A 23,399-nucleotide genomic window follows, 5' to 3' on the forward strand; every position below is an offset into this window, starting at 1 on the left:
CATACAGTCTGGAAGATTGCTAGCATTCACCCTTAAAGGATTTTCAGAGCATTGAAGTCTACTGACTTGATATAAAAATGAATGTAAAAGCAGTATTCTAGGGCAGTAGTTTTGCACTAACAGGCAGCATATGTGCTCTTACTCAAGTGTTAGTGAAAGGTTGAGGTGACTGAGAATAAGCCAGAAGTCCAGCAGAGTTGACAAGCTTCAGAAAACTGGCCATGGCCTTCCAGACCATGCTTTTCTTCAGACCATTATACAAAGCTTTGGTCAATTTTCTTAGTTTTAAATGTCCTGTAACTTCTAAAGTTTTTACATCACTAGGCAAACTTGCAGCCAATGTGCAATACCTGATATACCTGAGTATATCAGTAGCTGCTTCCAGTTTCCTTCCTTGATGAATATATTTGGTCTTATTCTGCATTTTATCATAAATGTAAAGCAGCCTTTTAGATAATGAACAGGTTCTGTACAGTTAATCCAAGATTGCTATTGCATGATTATACAGTGTTCATGAGAGCTGTTTTCAGTACCTTTAAGCTTGAATTTCCAGCTATAATCTTACAAACTAGTTGATTCTGTTCTTAAGCCCACTTAAGGCTTGGCTGTTCAGAGGAGAAAGAGAGACATTTTTGTAGTTGTCTCTCCAAGTAGGTACTATTAAAAAGTGGAACTAAAAGGCTTATCTTCTTAAGTGTAAACAAGCAAATCTTTTCTCGATATTGAAAATAAAAATACAGAGAACAATCTGCAAAAATCTTATACTGTGGCCCAAGCTTCGCTGGAAATGATTGAGAATTAGCTGTTGAGTCTAAGGAGCATTGCCTTACTAACATAATTGCAAGGTAGTTCTTTGTATGATTGTAAATTGGGTTTGTGCTTCATCAATAAGCTTTTTGACAAGAAGCGTCCATCACAGTGGCTCTCTCATTTGCCACAGTAGAATAGAAAATGAAGTATCCCAATAATTGCATTATAGTTTCCTTATTGTGGGACAAGAAAGCAATGTGGTATAATTAGGTTTGATTGGAGTGCATGTTTCCGGTAAGATCTGAAATTAATGATGTTGCTATAGTGACACATCTGCGGCCACCAGTGCGTGAAACATAAAGTAATTCATTCGACAAGAGAAGACATCTGTTAACTGCAAGGATGCAGAGCATATTGACACTGACCAGAAATACTAGACGTTATGTGATAAATGAACAAATGATGCTGAAACAGGAGGACAGATAATTTGTACTTAATCTGCTGGGAGAACTTTAATCTTCTCACTGGTTGCATTTGACAATGCCATTGTTTAAAGAACAATGCTGCAGAGAACTCATAAATTTTAAAACTTAACTCAGGGTGCAGCCTATTAAAGCAATACATTAATTCCTTTGTTAGGGAGTTTTTATCTTCATGTAGAACAAAGCCATTACTAAAAACACCCACTAAAACAACAGGTTTTTTAGGACTCACATTTTAATTATAGCATCCATTACCCAAAATGCCATGTTGTTTGGACTTGAATCACGTATAAGTTTGACAGAAAGGCGTCATCTGTTATGGGGCGGGGGGCAGCTATAAGGGGGAGCTATTTCCAGTTGTTTCCAAGGGCAGCTGGGCATGGTATCTAACCCTCTTCAGAGCATAAAAAGATTTTAATCCCGAAAGAATAAAATAAAGATATTTGGCAATATTTTTTTGAATATTTTTGTTGCTTGGGATGTGGGATGGCAAGCTTTATGCCATTCACGACAACTTCCAGCATTTTCAGCTATAACAAATGTGTACAGACTTCCAAACATAGTTATTTACTAATGCATACACTTGTATTTGAGTTCTGTAATTAACATTTTAGCGGGTGTTTGGACCAAATGAGATACTTAACAAATATAATAGTTGAACAGATGCATAGAGCAATGTGATTCTTGATTTTCTGGGAAAGTCTTGTTAGAGGTTGGTATATGTAGGCATTTTCATTAAATGTGCCTAATGTAAAGGACTATTAGAATAGTGAATTTCACTAATTATTTCTGAAAATTTATCTTTTAAGGTATTCTTAAAGACTATTGAGTCTTTTTCTGTTTAACATAAGCTACCACAGACTAATTAAAAATAAAAAAATAAATAAATGCTGGTGAAATAATCTCTCCTCACTTCACTTTGATGCAAACATATTTACACAGTTAACTTTATCTGTTCTCTGTCTCCATGATATTAGTACCACTGAGGTTGCAGCTGAGTAGGGCCACACTAGAACAGAAAGCTTTTTATCATAAGATACTATGGGAAGCTTCAAGACATGCATTCAAGATAGATCAGTCAAAGGAATCCTTACTTTGTGGCTTCAGTTGGACACCCATCTACTGAAAATCCACGGTATATCCGATGAATATGAATGTTGCTGTGAAAGGCTGATATAAGAAGGAAATAGCTACTGCTATTCTTGACTATATCAGCGATACGAGTACTGTTACCTTCAGCCATGCAAAGATAAGCAAATCTCAGCTCTTTTTCACCTTCGTTCCTAGCAGGTTGTAGGTTATCCTGGGGTTTGGTTTGAGGTTTTATTGTGGTTATGTTTATGGCTTTTGTTCCTAAGTGGAGCAGTTGAGTGAACAGACATATATGTGTTTACCATGAGCTTTTAAATTTTCCTTTTGTAATCTTACCAGGTTGTATTTGTTCCAAAGTTAAGAGAAAGTATATCTGCCACCAGATTGTTGCCAACAGTTTCATATTAAGAGCATTGAGCTGGATTTCCCTTAAAGTTTCAATAGAACTGTTCAATTTTGCCCTGACTTTTTATCTAAGTAAATAGCTCAATCAAAGAATTCATACTTCTTTATAGATTATTCACCTTCTCAATTTCTGATAAAGTTACTGATTCTTGTGTTATATGTATTTTCTTGCTCTTTTGTTTTGGCATTTTTAGATTGCTGGTATTAGTCCCAGTTACCATATAGTAATGTAGGATCAGATAGATCTGCATCTGCTTCTCAAAACAAAAACAAGAACAACAACAACAACAAAAAACCCTCTGCAGCTCTGTTGTGAATCACATCTGTTGCCACCCAGGGAATGATGCCTTCAGGACTTTTTCCTTAGAAATTAATTTCGTCTTTGCCTGCTTTACTCTGTGTTTAATGACACAGTTTTAGACCAAAACCAACAAAACCAACAACAACAACAAAAAACACTCTTGGATTCATTAAAGAATATACTAATTTTTTTTTCAGCAATTGTCTACTAACTTTTTGTCAAGATATTTTCCTCGTGTGGTAACTAACAGTATAGCAGAGCAATGAATACATGATGTTAGTTGGAGATCATACATTGACTGCCATAATTTCTGATTTTTTTTTCTAAAGTAGTTTTATTTATCCACTAACTTCATATTAGCAATGTCTTAAAAGTGTGGAACTGATATGTAAGTGTTTAAAAAGCATTATCAAAAGTAGAAAGGTCTCATACTGTTCTTCAGTACTTTTATCACTTTGAGCAGACTAGAAAAATGGCTGTTTTGGGGTTCCTTTTCATTCCTAAATTAAGCTATATAAAAAATTTCCTTCTCTCCATGTTTGAAAGGCTTGCATTTTGGTGGGTAAAGTAAAGGATGCATTGTTTTGTCAAGGTGTATTAGGTTTCTTCTAGAAGACTACAATTTAAGAAGTGCTTCTTAAGTTGTAACATGATTAGTTGGCGTTATGAAATATTTGGACCAAGTTAATGGGGATGTCTTCATCCTTTTTGGATGAATTCTTCATTAGAAGAATGTAAAAGTAAATTCTTAATTTTCACATATAGGAAAACTTTTAAATTCCATTTGGATGACTGGAAAATGTGTATTTTGTTTTATTTTTGTAGAAATTTGGGGTAATTATGCATCTATAAATGCAACTACCCATGTTTCTCTCACAGTGCTTCAGATGTATTGTGTCTGTTGTTGAAAGCCTAATGCTAGTCTAAAAAAACAAGAGCAAAAATTAATTGTTTCTTTGGGGTTTTGTTTTCATTCTTTTTTATTAGAATTTTGAATAGCGAGTACAGATATGTTTGCAGCTTGCTTTCATATGCCATAGATGTTTCCCACTACTGTAGCTGATAAAATGGAAGGATGTTGATTCTATAAGTAATGCATAAGATCTGAGTATTAATTCGTGATTGCTGGAATGTTTAACCTTGAAATAGTTTTCCCTTGCTCATTTTTCCTGAACCTCCTTCTATGGATTCTTGCAAGATATGAAGATCCATACTTTTATACTCTGAAGCTTTTCTTCTCTGCTTGCTGAGATGGGAGGCAAGAAGGAATGACACTAATTTTCCATCTATCTACCTTTCCCTCAACTACACATGATTTGGACTTGGATGGATTTAGTAATGTCAGAAGAAATAATCTTTCCATATAATAATCGTAGAGCCAATTTTGTTTTTTCTCTGTTTTCCCAAGCAGCAATTACTTGAACTAGTGAGAAACAGATTTGACAGTTGCCTGCTGTCTCAAATTTTGAGTGGCATTTAGTTCCCCAACTCCTAGGGAGCATTTATTTTAATTCAAAAATTGGCAAAGCTATGGGCAGTGAGAAAGATGTTAGCATGCCTGGAAAGTAACAAACATTATGCAGATTTATTTGGAAATTTCTTGCAATAAACAATATTGAACAAAGTACTTTGTATTTTTGTTGTGTTGGATTTTTTGTTTGTTTTGTTTTCTTTTTAAATGGAGATTTTAATTTCTCATGATTGCAAGTGGAAACTTGCCTGTTTCTCATCTGCAAAATGTAGATTGTTGTGTGTTTTTTTTTCTCCTAACCCACAATTACAGTCATAAATGTAATCAAATTTAACAAACAATATTTGAATAAAAGTAAAGCATATAAAGGCAAAACAAAAAATCGTCATGATGACTATAAAAACAAACTCTTCTTATCCCTTGTATGAAAGTAGTCTGTCTCCCTAATTGTGGAGATCAAGAACTTTATCTTCATGGGCTGTTTTCTAGCCTTGGGAATATTCTACTTCTCATATGTATTTTTAATAATGTTATGCATTTTGTGAAGAAATTATGTATTTCATATACTTGTTTTAAATATTTTTCTAAATTCAAATGGTATGACTGGTAAAAAATCCTGAAGGAAAAGTGAATGGAAAGTGTCAGTTTTTAATGGCAGAGAGGGAAAAGGGGATGTATTTGTAATGATCATCTAATGCTTCTATAGTAATACAACAATAACTGTAGTTTGATGGTACAACAATTGACATGAAGTGTCACCATACAGATCTTACCAGAATGTAGGAGTGTTAGACATATCAGATATAACTGAGGAAGACGTGACTTTTACAACCTTAATGAATCTTCCAAAATTTCTAATAGTTCTAGCCCTATTAGATGCATAAGCTGGATGCTGTCCAAAAATTTCTGTTTTCCACACAATGGAGAGAATTAACCTACTCTCTTCCTGTGGCTTGTGTCTTTAAGCATACTGGGATGAAGACATGAAATACTTTATTCTGCAGTTCTTATTCGTGGATAATTATAATATCCTTTGCATTAAAATTTTTGTAAAATCTTCAAGAATAGCACTTTTAGTATCATGTTGTGTTTATTATCATCAGGATATTGTCACGTTTATGATTTTTGATAACCCAAGACTATGTGGTTAAATATAGTAAAAGTTTCGTACTAAATTATTTCCCCTTTGTCTGAGTAATTATATAAATAGTTTTTGAGGAAGGGCCATTATCAGGATAATCTTTTGTGAGTTTACCATGGGAAGCTAGGTGACCTCTTTTTGCCTGATGTGCTTCATCTTGGAAGCCTGAACCTTCCACCTTTCTATTTAGAGTTTTTCCAAACCCAGGGATGCGAACAGTTGGCAGAGATGGATGCAAAGTGTCAGTCTGTGACTGACACCCTGTAGTTTCTCACAAATGCAAAGTGTGTTCTGAAAACACTGATTGCATTCATTCTGCCTTATTCCAGTTGGAGGCTAAATCTGTCAAATTTGGAAGTGACATTCATTCTTATTGTCTTATTCTAGCTAACGTTGAATGTGCCTGCTTGCTAGCATGTCTGCTTTCATACATGAGGTGCTGGATTCCTATATGGTTTTCTATTTTCCTTTAGCATTTATGATGCATGGTGCAAACTGTTGCGTTGATGTTTGAGAATCAGTTTCTTCTATATACTACATTTTCTGTGTTTTATACTAAGGGAAATGATTTTGTGTCTTTCTAGTTTGTATGTTTAGTTGTGTTGGCAGAATCAGGCTGAAGGTGGAACCAGTGATTTCTTCCAGTATGACTAACTCTGATCTTTCTGCACAAACATTACTTTAATTAACTAAACTGATGCTAACTTATGATTCATTCCTTCTTTCTAAAAGAAAGACTGGGGCTGAGGGGTGGAGTGTTGTGGCCTTGTCATGGTATTTTTTTTGCTGCTTTGTAATGCACTTCTTCATTACAGGAACGCTTACACAGAATGAGATGATATTTAAGCGTCTCCACCTAGGTACTGTGTCCTATGGAACAGACACGATGGATGAAATTCAGAGTCATATTATAAACTCTTATTCACAGGTATCTCGTTTATTAATTATTTACCTTTAATATGGAGATATTTTTTAAGCGCTGAAGCATTGTTGTTGATCATGTCTAGAAATTTGAGATGTTATGAAAATTCTTCCATTTGTAGATCTCTCTTAACTGATAGGATGAAAGGAGAAAGTGAGACAGCATGTTGTTCTCTCCTGATTTTAAAGTTCCTCATAACACCCACATTACAGACTTTACTTTTCTATTCCCCTCTATCAGGAATCTGTGTTAACTTGTCTGTGCAATGCAGTTTGTCTTTTGCCAAATCATCTCAGAGTAAGCTATTCAGTGTTGAGACTGCAAATTACGGGTAAATGACCAGAACACAACAAACAGTAATTACATCTTTGAAGATATATTCATCAGCAATAGACATTGAAAACCACATTAATTGGCATAACCAAAAAAAAAAAAAGTTGGCAAAATGAAGACATATATAAAAAGATATTTTAAAATAAATACTGTTTTAGAGAAATTTAAGATTGAAAATGGCATAAACTAGGGGAAAAAATGAAAACTCTCTAACTCTCTTCTGGTTGAGAATGAAGTGTTTGGTCTTCCTGTGATATATGAATACTTGGGCTAGGAAGAGCATTATGACTCCTTGTCTGTCTGTGGGTAAGTTGTGGAGTGGAGGAGGATCAAATTCTGCAAACACTTTGTATTTCCCATGTATGTAAAGTATCTGGGTTCCTTCTGCAGGCCTTTCTAAGGACCTGATTCCATTCTGGGATTAGGAAGGTTTTTTGTTTTTTTTTTTTATTTCTCTTATTTGAAACAAACAACAACAAATTGATATAGGAGCAAATAATTGATATGTTAATTGATGTTTTCATATGTTGCCTACAGTGTGATACTTAAGACTTTATACATAAATTACATCCCATAGTTGATGTGGATGCGAAACATCATTGGCTGACCCAGTTAAGTTTGTAGACTGACCCCCTTATCTGTGTCCTCATTTTCTCTTGTAAAAGGATTGATTGTAGGATCAACAATTAGCTCAGGTCTTTAGTTACGCAGATCTTTTTGAACTGTAGCTTCCTTCTCTTTTGATTCTTTAAAAAACAAAAAACAAAAAGTTTGACACCAATTTGTTAATACTCTAACATTTCGAAAGAGAGGAAGAAGGGAAAGCAGTGACTAAACACTGTATATTAGTTTTCAGTCTGCAACTTAAATTTCTATCTTCTTTTCCATATAAACAAATCAAGGAATCTAGTTCCTAGATTTATCCAAGAAAAACGAATTCACTTCTGCTTAATTCTTAGTAGATATAGCTGTGAATATGTCAATGAATTGCAATAATAAGCCTGTGAGAAATAAGATACAGAGTTCTTTTACCTAAAGATCAGTAGCCCAGATTTGGTTCAGGATGGGTTATTGGAAGTAATTGCTACCTGACAAAGTTTTATAAAAATCACCCAACCATAGTTTCGTTGTAATGGATTGTTTGGGTATTCACAGTAACAACTGTAGCAATAGATAATATTAACTGATAAACTTTAGCAGGCACACTTAGTACTGACTGAATTTGAAGACTGGGCACCAGTCTTCTTGTAGAGGAGGCACATTTATTAACACCTCTCATTTATTTAGGTTAAATATGCTATTTGAAAAGAATGGCATAATTTCTGGAATTCTTACTTGCTTAAAGGTTTTACTAGTTTGTTGTAGACGTTAATGAGTGGTACCCATGGTTAATTATTTTTTTAATTACTATAACAGATTGGGCACTGAATTCTTTAAAAGAAGAAATGCAAGGGAAGCTTTATTTCTCTGAATTGTGGGAAAGGATTTCCCAAGTCTATGTTAGCAGTTCTTAAATGATGAAAAGAACTTTTTTGGAACTTCCTTTTTTCAGCTTTATATAACACTGCTTAATGTTTAAATAATACTTTAATTATGTGTGTTGCTAGCAACTATTTAAAACAGAAAAATGAAGGAGTTTCTTTAACAAAACAAGCAACTATTAAACAGTTGCTTCAATCTCAATACTATAGTGACTTGGTTTTTTTTTTTATTTATTTAATCTATGATAATAGAGGCTGCCAGTTAGCTAGGCAGTGGTTCTTGTGTGACATTGATTTTATCCCTTGTTTGTGTTCTGTTTTATTATTACAGTGGACCTACTAGACTATTGTCATCTTAATGTAACACACAAATCTATTATAACCTGATTATATTTCCCCACTGGAAGCATTTTGTGATAGAGGGCATAATCTTTAATGGAATTTGTGTGAAATTAAATTATACAAGCATCAATAAACATAACATAATTCAGGAGGAGTAAATCAGCTTAATTTATTTGCGGCTGTAATGGCATCAGCGTTAGCAGAATGCAAATGCCGAGGTTTAAAGCAGTAGCTGAAAAGCAGTGCCAGATGAGCAGAAAGTTAAACCCTTTATTAGACAACACTGTAATTTGATGGGCAGAATGTTCACGGTTCAGCAGATTACAGTCAGGAGGAAAAACCGCATGGTTTCTGAAGAGGTTTTCTGAGTTACCAGAGTCTTCTGTTCACTCCAGGATAGAACTGCATGTATATTTAGATATATAGATAGATAGATAGATTTCCAATGCTGACTTCAAAACCAAACAAACAATAAAACCGTTGCTTTCAACTAATTATAAACAGAATACTCTCTTAGACAAATTCAATCATGTACTATTTCTGAAGGATAACTTAAAGCAGTGTTAATGTTATTCAACAATAATATGATCCTCAAATATGTGTCAAACTATTATTTTGAAGGATTATTTATTGTAATATTGCATTTTGTTAAGGAAGAACAAATTCCAACCTGCAGCAAAAGCAACTACCCTTCAAACTGTATTAGTTTACAAATAATGTAGAAATCACATAGGTTTTAAATTTAATCAGTGATATTTTTGTCCTAATTTTTATACTTAATGATATTTGCATTTGTTATTTCGGTCCATACCAAAGTGCTGTTTAAAATGCCAAAGATTTTGGTCAAGATGTAAAGGAATTTTTTTTTCAATATTAAATTATGGAATATAAGATTCCAGCCTCTGAATGTACACAGATGACAGAATAAAGAAGAAAAGCAAACAAACAAAAGAAAAAACACCCTTGCAGTTTTGTTCTGGTGTTCCTAAAGTGATCCAGTTTGTTGCTGGCTTAAGTACTTTTCTAAAATAATGCATAGGAAGTAAAGTACATAAAAGGATTATTGTGTGATGGATCACTGGAATAGATAAATTATGAATTAAGAGAACAGGGTTTTCTGCAGAACCTGGTCAGCCTATTCATTCATTTTATTGGTTACTTGTTTTAACTTCGCATTTTTCAATTACCTGCTGTTTGAATTCTCTCTTATTGAAATTAAATATAAATTCAAGATAATGAACCTCTGGTTATGCATTAGTTCTAGAGAAAAGTAGATGAGGGTTTTTATGAATCACAAACTGAAAGAGTTAACAGTAGTTTTTATGAAATAAATAGTTACTATCCTTAAAACTTAATCACCCTTTTTACAAAGGGAAAAATCAGATATAAATCAGTATTCATGTTTTGTTTCTATTATTAAACTTCTTTTTACTATTCATTGTGTTGGGTCTTAAAGGTGCATTCTCAGAATAGTGGAAGCAATGTAAGTTCAACACCATCTAGGAAACCTCAGTCTTCTGCACCCAAAGTCCGCAAGAGCGTCAGCAGCCGAATACATGAAGCAGTGAAGGCTATTGCACTGTGCCACAATGTGACCCCAGTTTATGAATCACGTGCTGGTGTGTCTGGAGAAACAGAATATGCAGAGGTGGATCAGGACTTCAGTGATGAAAATCGAGCTTACCAGGCTTCCAGCCCTGATGAGGTTAGTATGCAAGGGCAAAAAAAAATTTAATCTCAGCCAAAAAACAGGGCTCATGAAGTTTAAAAGAACAGAACTGTGAAATACAAGTGTTTTGGGGTGGGGTTTCTTTATACTTCCAATAATCTGGTTTTACTTCCTTTACTGCTATAGGAAAGATCTAGGTTATATAAAGGTGGTTTGAGTTATTTGACTAAGAGGTCTATGAAGTTAATGCTTTGGAATCAATACTGCGTTGAGTATCAGAATTAAAGTTACTAGGTGTATTCTCAAAACATTAATTCATGGATCATAGCACAGATACTCAAAAGAGAATATGAAATTAAGCTTTGAGTGATGGACAGCCATGTACATTTGCTAGTGACACTACCAATTGGTGGAATATACAGATTCATAACATGAAAAAAAGCCCAAACCTCAAATATTCGTGTAGAAAAGCTCTTGAGCTCTTGAGCTTGCTTACCTTAGACAGCTGCATTATCTTGAGGGTTCAGTCAAAACTTCATGAAGTGTGGAACAAACCTAAAACCCTATTTGAGTGAAATATGCATTTGCCTTACATTGAAATCCAAATCTGAAACAAATCCTACTGCTTTCAATAGACCTGAGTTATTGTTCTGAGTAGGCGTGTTTTGGGGCCTGAATCAAGTTTCAATATATTGCGAAGTAAGCAAAAAATAATTCTGGTCCTCTGACATGGATATGGGTGTACTCTTGAAAAGAGAATATTTAGAAGTCAGTTTTCATCTTAAATTGAATAGGTTGAAGGGCATCTTTGTTTTAAAGAAATTCTAGCAGTGTCTGAAGGTTGTATATACTGTTGGTGGTGTAGCCACAGTAACTTAGTCATAATCAAAACATGGTTTTCACAAGATGTGAAGAAGGAGTTGTATATGTGAAAGCTTGTATACTTTTCTAACTGTACAAGTTGATCTAATACCAGGTAATATTTCTTCCACAAACATGATCTTACTACAGCTTCGCTTGGTACTTTTAGTATACGTTTGGTTTACATTTTGAGTATATCACCATATGTAACATTAACAGAATCTTAACAATTCGAACTGCAAGCTAATTGCTAAAAGAAACAAGTTTATAACAAGCCCTTTCAAGTATTAAATAATATGAAATCTTTCTTGATGTTGTACTGAACAGACAATTATATCCGCTTCCAATAGTTCATGGTATCAAGGGATTGCAGAATATAAAGAAATAGCTGGTTCCCAGAGATTAAAAAGCAGCAGATAGTACATCCATTTTAAAAATAAACTCTAGGTAGGAGTTGAGCTCTTTGGCTAGAATCAATAATCCATAATATCATGTGTGGCGTTGTATAATACAGGTTGACCTACAATATGAGTTGAGAATGTTTGAAGTGCATTTGTTTATGACAGAGATGCTGTCAATATAAGCTGTTATTATATCTGCATAATGTTTGACAATATTTGCACACATACAATTTTTCATATGCATATATAATCATATTCACTAAATGTATAAGTGTAATGAGCCTGCAAGGTACCACTAAATATAATAAAAGATAAATCACAGCTAAAGATTAAGTAAACCCTTCAGCTTTAACAGACAAAGGTGAAGAGATGTGCAATTAAGAGAAATGGTGAGTTTTTTCACACACTTGCTCTTCTCTCTATGTTTTTTTCAATTCATTCAGTTGTTTGGAATCTGAAAATAATGCCATAAATAGCAATTCTCTTCCAGTATTTGCTAAAGGAAACAGCTGTAAGACTTGAGAATTATGCAAGTGTTGCCCTGGGAAGACGGTAAAGGATTTGACCTTGGAAAAAGGAAAGGAAAGTTGATAAAGTGCTTAGATGACAGATATGGGGCTCGGGGTGAAAAGCAAGGTGTAAGAGGAAGACAGCAACAAAGAAACTGTTAAGTGCATTAAGGGAGAGAATGTGCAGGCATTTTTAATAACGATTTTTTTTATCCTGAACTCATACATTCAAGCTATATGCAAGTGAAATGAAAAATTTGCAACTTCAGAACAGACAGCATTAAATTTCATTTTCAAAGATGTTTGAAACTACTAAAAATATATTGAATAGGTATAGTTTAATATATTTAGAAATTGATACTGAAAGGAGTCTTATAAAATGATGAAGCTACGGAAAACATTTAAATAGTATAAAAAATGCAGGATAACAGCAAAAAGGCTAAGAGTTGAAAGACTTAGCAGGTCTTTATCATAATTTTTTAAAGAGTTGTATTGATGCAATGCTTGCAAATCACTGGAGCCTAAGGAAAATAATGTAAATGGTTCATTATTTAGCTTATTGAACTTTCCTGCAGTTAGGTTGACTGATGATGCCAATGTTTCCCAATCACCAAAGTACCATTTTAAAAGCATTTTTTATTGAATAAAGTGCTTTGAATATTGCACCCTGGAGCTTTATTTAGGGAAATGATTCAATTGATGTTTTCTGTTTAACCTCAACACTGACCTATCACAACATATTTGGTTAATAAGCAACATTATCATTTAATAGACTTAACCAGTTTTATACATTGTGCTTTCTCAACATTACAACTCTATTCTCTTAGATTTTGTTTATGGAACTCGCCTGATTGCAGTCTTTTGAAAGAAGATGTGATTTGTTCAGTTGTCTTTTTGCATTATGTAACATTGCATGTTATCACCATAGCATATAAAGAGCAGAGAACAATGTGTAAGTATAAACTGATCTTCCCTGTAGAAGAGTACAAGAAGCAGTTCAGTAATATATTGACATGTAATACAGTTAATGAAATTACTTGAGGAATTCATTTGAAATTCTTCACACGTGCATGTGTGCATCCATATACAGATAATATAACCAAAAGAAAGTCTGCACATTTAGAAGTAGGTACATTCATCATAAAAGATGTATTTATCTATCGTTAGAGTAACCTGAGATAAGTAACTGGTTTTGTATTCATAATGTGAACCCTACTTATGCCAGGCTCTTTGTTTCTTATGATAAGTGATCAATATTTCATTTTCTCTGAAAGAGTGGAAAGTTTCATTTGTCTGTCACTTGTCCTCTGCAGATGTAGCATAGCAAACAATAAACATTCATCGAGAAGTTGCTTAAAAAAAATAAAAACGTCTTTTACTCAGCCATGATAGCTGTGGGTTCATCTCATCTGTAGAAAGTCAGCTACCCTAATGTAATGAACAATCATAAAAGGGTATAAGCTAAGTAGGTAAAGCAACGGAGTTCAAAGGTCACAGACCCAAGCAATTCAGGGGCATGCTATGAACAGGAGCCTTTGAAGACCTTTGCTCCTCTCTGGTCAGAAAAGATTGATCAGTCACGATTTTTAATGACTGCGTACTCTCATAAACCAGCTATTTATCGGTTATGCTTTGTCCTGCACTGTTATATTCTCAAGCATTTCTAATTCCAGGATTTCAAGTATTTAAATACTACTTTAAAGTGTGGTCAGTTACTTAATTCCAACGTTTCTGTCCAAAGACAACAGTTTCTAAAATTAATTACAATGATACACAGCCAATCATTTAAAAACAGACAGGGAAATGATATGCCCTTAGTGAAGCAGCTTTTGTGTTTACAAGAGTGAAGCTGTAATGTATGAGACATGTTGTATTGTTTAATTCATTTTATTGTGTGTGCTTATTGAAGCAAGACTAATTGTGTTGTTTTGTCAATGTATTGTGAAAAGCAAATCACTCAGTAGCATAAAACCATCACTTTCATGACCTTCGAGACCCACAAAGAATAACTACTTCATAGCTTGTCTTGAATATCGATTGGCAGTTTTTTCACATATCAAGCTGTATTTTAAGTTAATAATTTTATTTAATTTTGAAGGTTCCTGATGAAAAGGGATTGACTGCAAATTTCCTTTACCAAATCATTGTTCATAAGTATAAACAAAGCGGTGCTCATTGGAAACATTAATGTTGTTGAACAATCCTAACAGAAACTGTTCGGAATATTCAGACAGTAGGGGAAAAAAAAAAGCTCCCAGCTTCTTCCCTGTTACCATACCAATAGTTGTAACCTCAATATACCATATGTATAACCTGTGTGTCCTCTGTGTCCTTACATGGGAACCAGGTTTTGAAAGTAAATCCGACTGTCTGAAATTAAGATGCTATTAATTTGCTCTGAAATAAATGAAGGTTGTTTACATGAGAATTCTTTAAGTAGCGAAACTGTCTTAAGAAATTTCCACACGTAGTTCTTCACTCTTAGCCTACAAACCGCTCATTCCTAAACATCAAAGGCTTCAAAGCCTTTATTTATATGGTCCATTTTTCACCTAAATGGTCAGGGGCATTTTTTTGGTCTTAGGCCGAGCAGTAACGGCCTTTTAGGATGAAACTAGTAAGTGAAGGTCTTCAGAATTCAGTAGGATATCTCATAGCTCACTTTGTGGATGTATGACCCTGTGTGCTCAAAGACGAGGCGTTTCATTTTTTCAAATGACTATATCCGTTTTTCATCAACCATGACTTCTTCCTGCCATCAGGGTCCCAAGGTGACAAGTAACTAGAGGTCATTATCTTTCCCACAGAGCAAAAGGATTCCATGTCGCGATTCACAAAATCACAGAATTGTAGAGGTTGGAAGGGACCTCAAGAGATCATCAGGTCCAAACCCCCTGCCAAAGCAGGTTACCTAGAGTAGATTCCCCAAGTAGGCATCCAAACAGGCCTTGAATATCTCCAGAGAAGGAGACTCCACAGCCTCCCTGGGTAGCCTGTTCCAGTGCTCTGTCACCCTCAGCATGAAGAAGTTCTTTCGCATGTTGGTGTGGAACTTCCTGTGACCCATTTTGTGGCCATTGCCCCTTGTCCTGTCCACACAAACCACTGAAAAGAGGTTGGCCAAATCCTTCTGTCTCCCACACAAGGTATTTATAAACATTAATAAGGTCCCTCCTCAGTCTTCTTTTCTCCAGGCTGAACAGACCCAGGTCTCTCAGCCTTTCCTCATATGGAAGATGCTCCAGGCCCCATAGCATCTTTGTGGCCCTCCGCTGGACTCTTTCCAGGAGATCCCTGTCTTGTTTGTACTAAGGAGCCCAGAAATGGACACAGTACTCCGTGTGAGGCCTGACCAGAGCAGAGTAGAGGGGGGAAATTTTATTCCCCTAAATAAAAATTAGTAAGACATTTGGGTGATACCTGGTATTTCCTACTAATCCGGAGGAAGATGGGGCAGATGTTAACCTGACGAGGAGTGAGAGTCCCCACCCTTGTGCAAGTCATTTACCCTTATGGGGAAAGGTGAATTCACCTGAAGGAGAATTCACAGAATATCTTGGAGTTGGGCTGAGTAAGGGGCAGACCTGTACCTACCGATTGCATGGCCTAACGTCATTTAACACCACTTCAGAGAGAATAAAACTTATTTTATTTGTAAGGGAGTCACTTAACTCTTTCATCCTCGAGGTTGAAAATAAATAAGAATATGTCCGTTCCTTTAAATGCTTTCTGTGGACAATCCTTCATCTTGCACATCAGTGTTTATTTGAATTGTGTGGTTAGAGAAGGACCTGGGAGTGATGGTGGACAGTCGGCTGAATATGAGCCAGCAGTGTGCTCAAGTGGCCAAGAAGGCCAACGGCATCCTGGCTTGTATCAGAAACAGCGTGACCAGCAGGGCTAGGGAGGTGATCGTCCCCCTGTACTCGGCTCTGGTGAGGCCGCACCTCGAGTACTGTGTTCAGTTTTGGGCCCCTCGCTACAAGAAGGACATCGAGGTGCTTGAGCGGGTCCAGAGAAGGGCGACGAAGCTGGTGAGGGGCCTGGAGAACAAGTCCTACGAGGAGCGGCTGAGGGAGCTGGGCTTGTTCAGCCTGGAGAAGAGGAGGCTCAGGGGTGACCTTATTGCTCTGTATAAGTACATTAAAGGAGGCTGTAGCGAGGTGCGGGTTGGCCTGTTCTCCCACGTGCCTGGTGACAGGACGAGGGGGAACGGGCTAAAGTTGCGCCAGGGGAGTTTTAGGTTAGATGTTAGGAAGAGCTTCTTTACTGAAAGGGTTGTGAGGCATTGGAACAGGCTGCCCAGGGAGGTGGTGGAGTCACCATCCCTGGAAGTCTTCAAAAGACGTTTAGATGTAGGGCTTAGGGATATGGTTTAGTGGGGACTGTTAGTGTTAGGTCAGAGGTTGGACTCGATGATCTTGAGGTCTCTTCCAACCTAGAAATTCTGTGATTCTGTGATTCTGTGATTCTGTTAGATACCTCTAGCTTTTTCTGCCATGTAGTTATTTTCACTGAGATTATTAAATGGAAGACTAATTGGCTAATAGAATTTCCTGTAATAGAGATTTTTTTTTCCTTAAAAACAAAAAATAATGTTGGAAGCAGTTGAAAAATTGTCATTTAAAATTGGTTTATGATAAAATCAAATATTCCAAAACCTTTGTGGAGTATTAGTTTACATGTTTCCTAAAATGTTTTTTTGTTTAAAATTGTTAATTAGTATTTGGTTTTGGTTAAAGTCAGTCTAATGGTCTAATCAAATATGAAGTTCTGAATCTTCAACAGGAATATGGTTTTTTGTTCTCTGCTTAATATGGAGTTTACAAAATTCCTGACTATTCATTTTCTTGTCTTTAATAGGCAATTAGGTTTCATCACTGATGAAATACGTAACTGCATCCTTGTCACTTAACAACCTTGTATGCTTAACGGAACTTTCTCGAAATTACTTAAGATATATATAAACTGATTTTTTTTTTTTTAGTTCAGTAAATGAATGTTTCTAAACAAATGGGATGATTGTCCCCAAGCCATTGAATATGGGGACATACTCAATTCAGTGCAGGGCTGCCAACAAGGTCTGCAACAACAGTGCTTCTGAAGTTTCCCCTCTTTGTGCCCCACTTCAGATGCACATGTTCCTCAGACAGCTGAGTTAGATAAACCATTATGCTCAGAAGAAGCTACTTCCACCTCCTGGGCTAGTACTGCCATAAAATTAAACGCATTTGCTTGTGGGTATCTTGGCTGAGCAAATGCTGCTTTGCCCATTAATTGGGAGAGTTTGCTTTTGAAGTCTTGGAATTTTACTTTGAGTGGCAATTTTTGCTATCATAATTGAAGAGTTTAATACTGGGGTTGTGAACTATGGCAGCTCTTAGGGGCTGGTGGCCTCTAGTGGAGAGAGACTACTGACAGGGAATGAGAACTGAGCAGTGATGATAACATCTGAAAGTTCTGGAGTAAGAAACACCAAACGAGACGTTTCTCAGTAGCTTTTGTCAGATCTGTCCCATTTCCATTTCATAATGCAAATATCTACTACCTTCACTACTAATGTTACTTTCAGCTTACTCAGAGGTGGGTAACTGTTGTTACTAGCTGGACCGAGGAGGAAGACAAATAGCAAGTGAGAAACAATAGAAGCTCTCTTTGACTCTCCCTGTGTTGCCCATCCCAGGAACACTACATGGTTAATGGGATGAGGCACAGACCTGTGTCTCAGTAATGGGGGAACCAGTGTAATTCTGTCACCTGGGAAACTGATTTCTATAGAAAAGAAACTTAGTGACAGAGTATTCAAATAAGTCCCTACCTTGGATTCAGGATCCTTGATGCATTTTTTCTGTCTGTGTTAGGAAATTAAAGGTTATCAGCAAATAAATATTTATCATTAGAATAGATTTTTATTTTTTTTAAAGCAAAATGATAGCATATCCAGAGAAGTTTTCTGTGCTTCCCCAACCTTTGATTGTTTTTTCTGACCACATCCAATATGTAAAGTGCTGTAGAAACCACAGCTGCTGCATTCACATGCCATTCTAAGGGTTCTAGATGTTTTTACACTGGGTTACAAGACCATTTTACTGTAACGTCAGAACAGAATATATCTGTAGAGGGGAAACCTCAAAAGAGGGTGTTAATCTAAGAATCCTTTTGCTGAACTCTGTACAGCCAGTGATTCAGTATATACTTATTTGTGCAGATTTGTAATTTATATTTTAATGCCATCTGTGAAATACATTTTTTAGTAGTTGTATGTTATAAAGGCTGCAGAAATTTAGTGGTATGGTTTGGTTGTGTTGTTTAGGGTACTGTTACGGTATGGCTGCTCTGGTATAATGACAGGAGTCAAACTTCATGTGTTACTCTCAAGTTTGCTCAGTTGCCTTTTAGGCAACTATTTGATTCCTGAGTCTTCTCAACCATTTCTGCTACGGTATTTGCACTGCTATGGTATATGCACTTTTTTTAAAAAATAAGTAGTTGTGTGTAGGCCAGGTATAAGAATCCAAAATGACTGTGCTGCAAAATGCTAGTTCAAATGGTTGGTGAAGCCAAGCATAAGCAAAATAATAAACAGATGTGAGTCACCAAATATAGAACACTTAAGTCCTAGCTGCAGAAGGACACAAATGAGATGATAGGGTATTAGGAGAAAGATGCAATTTACAGGTCAGAATGTAATAGTAACCTTTCACTGTGAAAATTGAAAATTAACCTTGGGAGTATTGGATCACTTACAGCTTATGTGGTACTTTTATTGAAGAAGAAAAATCTCTAAAAAGACTTCCTGTGATTTGGGGATTTTAAAATGCTGCTATTTAAAGTGTGTTCTTTTCTCTTTATTTAACTCCATCTCAATGCATTTTCATTTGTCGGTGCCTACACAGACAACACTACGAGGATTTCTTAGGAGTTCATACAACTTTTTTTTCCCCCCTAGTTTAAATTTTCATTAGAAGCTACTCAGTAATTATTTACACAATTTGTATGAAATTCTTAGTGGGCATTAGTCGTCATGTCGGTTGAAATTACCTGAGTTTTTTCCTGCTTGTGTGTCTTTTATCACACTGCTCAATTTTAATTTTTGTAAGCTTTCAGAAGTAAAACATTATTTTGATGTAATAAGATTTTGTACTGTATACCAGTGTTTTTTCTATGAGAGGGTTGAACAGCTTAAACATTTACTCTACTGACAGTTCTTTGTCTTTAGCCTAATCTATACAAATGCAATTGACCTCTCACATTTAAATGTGTCTTTTTTTTTCTTTTGTCTTCTTTAGGTAGCTCTGGTGCAGTGGACAGAGAGTGTTGGTCTTACACTAGTTAACAGGGATTTGACCTCAATGCAATTGAAGACCCCTGGTGGACACATTCTGACATACTATATTCTGCAGATTTTCCCCTTCACTTCTGAGAGCAAGCGCATGGGAATCATAGTTCGGGTAATTTGGGGGGGGTGTTGATTTTAATTTCTCAAAAGCTATTTTTACTGAACATTTATTTTGATATTTCTTAATAGAAACTTGATGCATCAAGGAGTGTATTACACTGGACTTTCAAATGGAAAGTAGACACTTGGTGCAGGTACACACTAGACAAGCAATTGTATAAAATTCAGGCCAACCTGATGTTGCAGTGAGGTTTATAAAGGACAAACTCTTCTCTCACGTGGAACACGTTAGTTTCAGTACTTCATGCTTAGGCTCTGATGTTGCAAGTTTTAACCCTTCATTTTTAATTTTCATCTTACAACGTGTGTTGCCTGTTCAAGGGATAAACAAGTGGAACAAATTTCTTGCAATAGTAGTTTGCATCTTTCTGTTCTGTATCACTACTGATACTGCTTTTTCAGGCATGCATGCACACAGCAAAACGCCGCAAGGTCTCAGATGTACCGGGTATATGCCTTACTTTATATGCTTATATACCACTTATATATCTGTTAGATGTCTAGATGGGAACATAATAATGATTGTTAAAACTTCAACTGCAAGAAAGCCACCACGCCATGCAAAGGAAGGTTTAAACCTCTGCTAATGTTAAGCCATGCATACTGTGTACTTCTGTCCTGATTAAAATCAGATACTGTAACAAAACAGCTTCAGATAACATGGTTATATGGTTAGATCAGTACTAAGTCCTAATCAAATAGGTGTTGAACTCATCCTATTCCATATTTGTAAGTGGATAACAAACCAGGCATGCCATCAGCCTTAGGCAGAGGTAGTTCAGATAGGGTAAGTGCATGCTCAGATCTGGAGAGATCTTGGCAAGGCATTTCATTAAGTGAGGTTGGCATTATGAGCCTGCTTAACAGTGTGTTAGAGATGCTCAGAGATATTTTATGAAGCTTGTAGACCAGAGGAATCCATTGTTTCTGCAACATCACCAAACTCCTGATTTATGTAATATTTGCCTTGATTGTGGATTGTTTGAATATTCAATGAATGTTTCATCATTAAAACATCTGTTAAATTCATTTCAGTGTTATTTGTTAATTTCTAATTTATTTGTTAATTTCTAATGTTAATTTCTATTTCAAAGATGCAGAGCAAACTTTCTGTTTCAATTTAAATAACGAATGCCACAAAAAAAAAAAAAGTAGTTAGAGTGGGCATAGCAGTGATACTTTAAAATTTATAAAGGACAAGTATTTTAGGGATGCTGGGAACCTGCTATATTGACTTCAGTTAGAACTGATCCCTTTACATGGGAAAGTAGGGAATGTGCATCTATGGAATTGGGAATAATTGAAAATCTTAACATAAAACAATAAAACTTATGCAACGATTTGCAAGGTACTTCATTTTTATTCATAAATGACAATCCATTGAATATTTCAAAAGATAATTAGGTTATTTGTAGGCAAGTTTTGACTGTATAAGCAGATTTTTTTTTCTATTTCTTATGTAAAATTTTAGGATGAATCTTCAGGAGATATTACATTTTATATGAAGGGTGCAGATGTTGCAATGTCCACTATTGTACAGTACAATGATTGGTTAGAAGAAGAGGTAAGAAATAAAGTCAACATTTACTTCAAAAAATATATTTTTTTTTTTCTTTAAATGTCAAATTGAAATATTAAATGCTATTGGAATAGTTTTAAAGGAGATCCCGAACCAGTGTGGCAATGGCTTTTCTAATTCAGTTACATATACTCTGAATGGGTTTTTAGGATTTAGAAATCTTTCCAATTCTTGTACAGCACACAGAAAAAACAAAGGTAGTAGTCACAGAAGAGCACATTCTTATTTAAACAGGATTTTTTTTCATTGACTGAGGTTTCGCGTAAAACCTAATTACATCTGAGTATTATGTTATAAATCTGTTTATCCTGTAATAACCTTTTATCAAATTCTACAGTGAAGTATGATTATGAATTAAAGTTTAATATGGGATGTAGACAAATTGAAATAGCTTTTTATCATATTTATTATATTTAATATAAAATACAGAGCAAATTTCAAAACTGATTAATATTTTTCACTGTTTGGTTCTAGTAGGTGCCGGCAATCATGTTATTTTGACCTGACATATAGACAATATGTTAATACAATGATTACACCGTGTATGTTCATAATGATATTGGCAATATGAATCAATATGTGCTGCAGGGCAGTTTGATTTATTCAGGGACATGAATAAATTAAACTCCCTGAAGACCTAGCGAAATGTCATAAAAATTACTTTTGGCGATAATGATGCACAATTAATTGTAAAATACTTGTTTAATTTATTTAGCTTTTATGAGGTCAAATCAATAAGTGTTTTGTTCTATACAGCCTTGTTTTTCATTAAGATATGCTATTCCACGGCTATTTTTAATGTGTAGTCCTTTTTTTGACAAGAGGTACGTTTCTCTGAAAAATATATGTATATATTTAGTGTTAAAAATAGTTTTAATGTGCTTTTAAAACAGTTTTAATTTACTTTTAGACTTCAGCCTACAAGAGTTTTTCTTTAAGCTTGGAGAGAAAGTCTTAATTGGCTTGCCAATAGTATACTACTTTGGGAAAACTGAAGTGAAAGTGTTTTTGTGACTTCTCCAAACTAATCTACAGTCTAAAGAAACAAACTGTTATGCTACAGACACTCCCTGCTAGTATATGGTATGAAATGTGTGCATACACTTAAATATTTCCATTATTATTCTATGCTTTGGTCCATTTAGTGTGGTAATATGGCTCGAGAAGGACTGCGTACTCTGGTTGTTGCCAAAAAATCACTGACTGAGGAACAGTATCAAGATTTTGAGGTATGAAGGGATAGAATGATCTATATTATTCACGTTGCTCTTGTGTTTTGCTTTATTTATTTACTTCAAGGGGAACATAATCTTTTTTACTCTGTTAATAAGGTAAAGAAGACAACTCATATTGAAAATACTGATAGTTGAGGTATGACAGACTATTACAGATCTTACAGAACATTATTGATTGTTCTGCAGGTATGCACAGAATACTGTTTAAATTTAAGTGACTGGATTGTATTTTCCCAGAGGATAGCATAATGTTAATTCCGTAGCTTTAGTCTGACCAAAAAACCTTCTTGTTCTCAAAGATGAGAGCAGTTTCCACTTAGATGTTGAGATGCCTAATTTATAGAAGGTCTTCAGAAGGCTCTCTTGAGTTTACCTGTCAGAAAAAATGCATATAAGATTAGATGCAAATCCACTCTTTTAATTTTGTTCTTTATTGAAGATATTTAAATGCAACTTTTTATTATAACTGATAGGCCAAATGCTTACTTTTTTTTCTTAAGTCACAGCCAAGTCTAAGTAGTTTTGTGTTTGTGCAAACAGAGTCGATATAACCAAGCAAAGTTAAGCATACATGATAGAAACTTGAAAGTTGCTGCTGTTGTAGAGAGTTTGGAGCGAGAAATGGAATTGCTGTGTCTCACTGGAGTAGAAGATCAATTGCAAGCAGATGTTAGACCAACTCTAGAGATGCTAAGAAATGCCGGAATAAAGGTAATGAACGCATACTGTTGTGACACACAATCTATCATTTATTAATGTTTGTGTTGTTTGTTTGTTTTTCTTTTACAAGACACCATTTATAGTTGTCTACATTAAGGTTCATTCAATAAGAAATATGTGAAGTCCTAAGTGCATTCTGGGCATGATCTAGCAGAAACAAGTAGGCACTGTGTTCAAAGATCCCTTGCAAACCACAGTTTTCATTAATCTTAAACTTTTATAGGAAAAAATGCCAATGTATGTCCC

At 35.2% G+C, this 23,399-nt stretch overlaps 1 protein-coding gene across 2 annotated transcripts in view; it reads left to right on the forward strand.

Annotated features, from left to right (window-relative positions):
* The window catches only part of LOC140000992 (probable phospholipid-transporting ATPase IIB), a 97,906-nt gene that overhangs the window by 57,365 nt on the left and 17,142 nt on the right, over positions 1-23,399 (forward strand). For both annotated transcript variants that reach the window (XM_072032112.1, XM_072032113.1), the window contains exons 7-12: positions 6,458-6,570; positions 10,177-10,425; positions 19,450-19,611; positions 21,091-21,183; positions 22,344-22,427; positions 22,974-23,144. In XM_072032112.1, coding sequence (XP_071888213.1) covers positions 6,458-6,570; positions 10,177-10,425; positions 19,450-19,611; positions 21,091-21,183; positions 22,344-22,427; positions 22,974-23,144 — 872 coding nt within the window. The remainder of the gene's footprint in view (positions 1-6,457; positions 6,571-10,176; positions 10,426-19,449; positions 19,612-21,090; positions 21,184-22,343; positions 22,428-22,973; positions 23,145-23,399) is intronic.

This window comes from Anas platyrhynchos, chromosome 36, assembly GCF_047663525.1.
Source record: "Anas platyrhynchos isolate ZD024472 breed Pekin duck chromosome 36, IASCAAS_PekinDuck_T2T, whole genome shotgun sequence".
Taxonomy (NCBI): domain Eukaryota; kingdom Metazoa; phylum Chordata; class Aves; order Anseriformes; family Anatidae; genus Anas; species Anas platyrhynchos.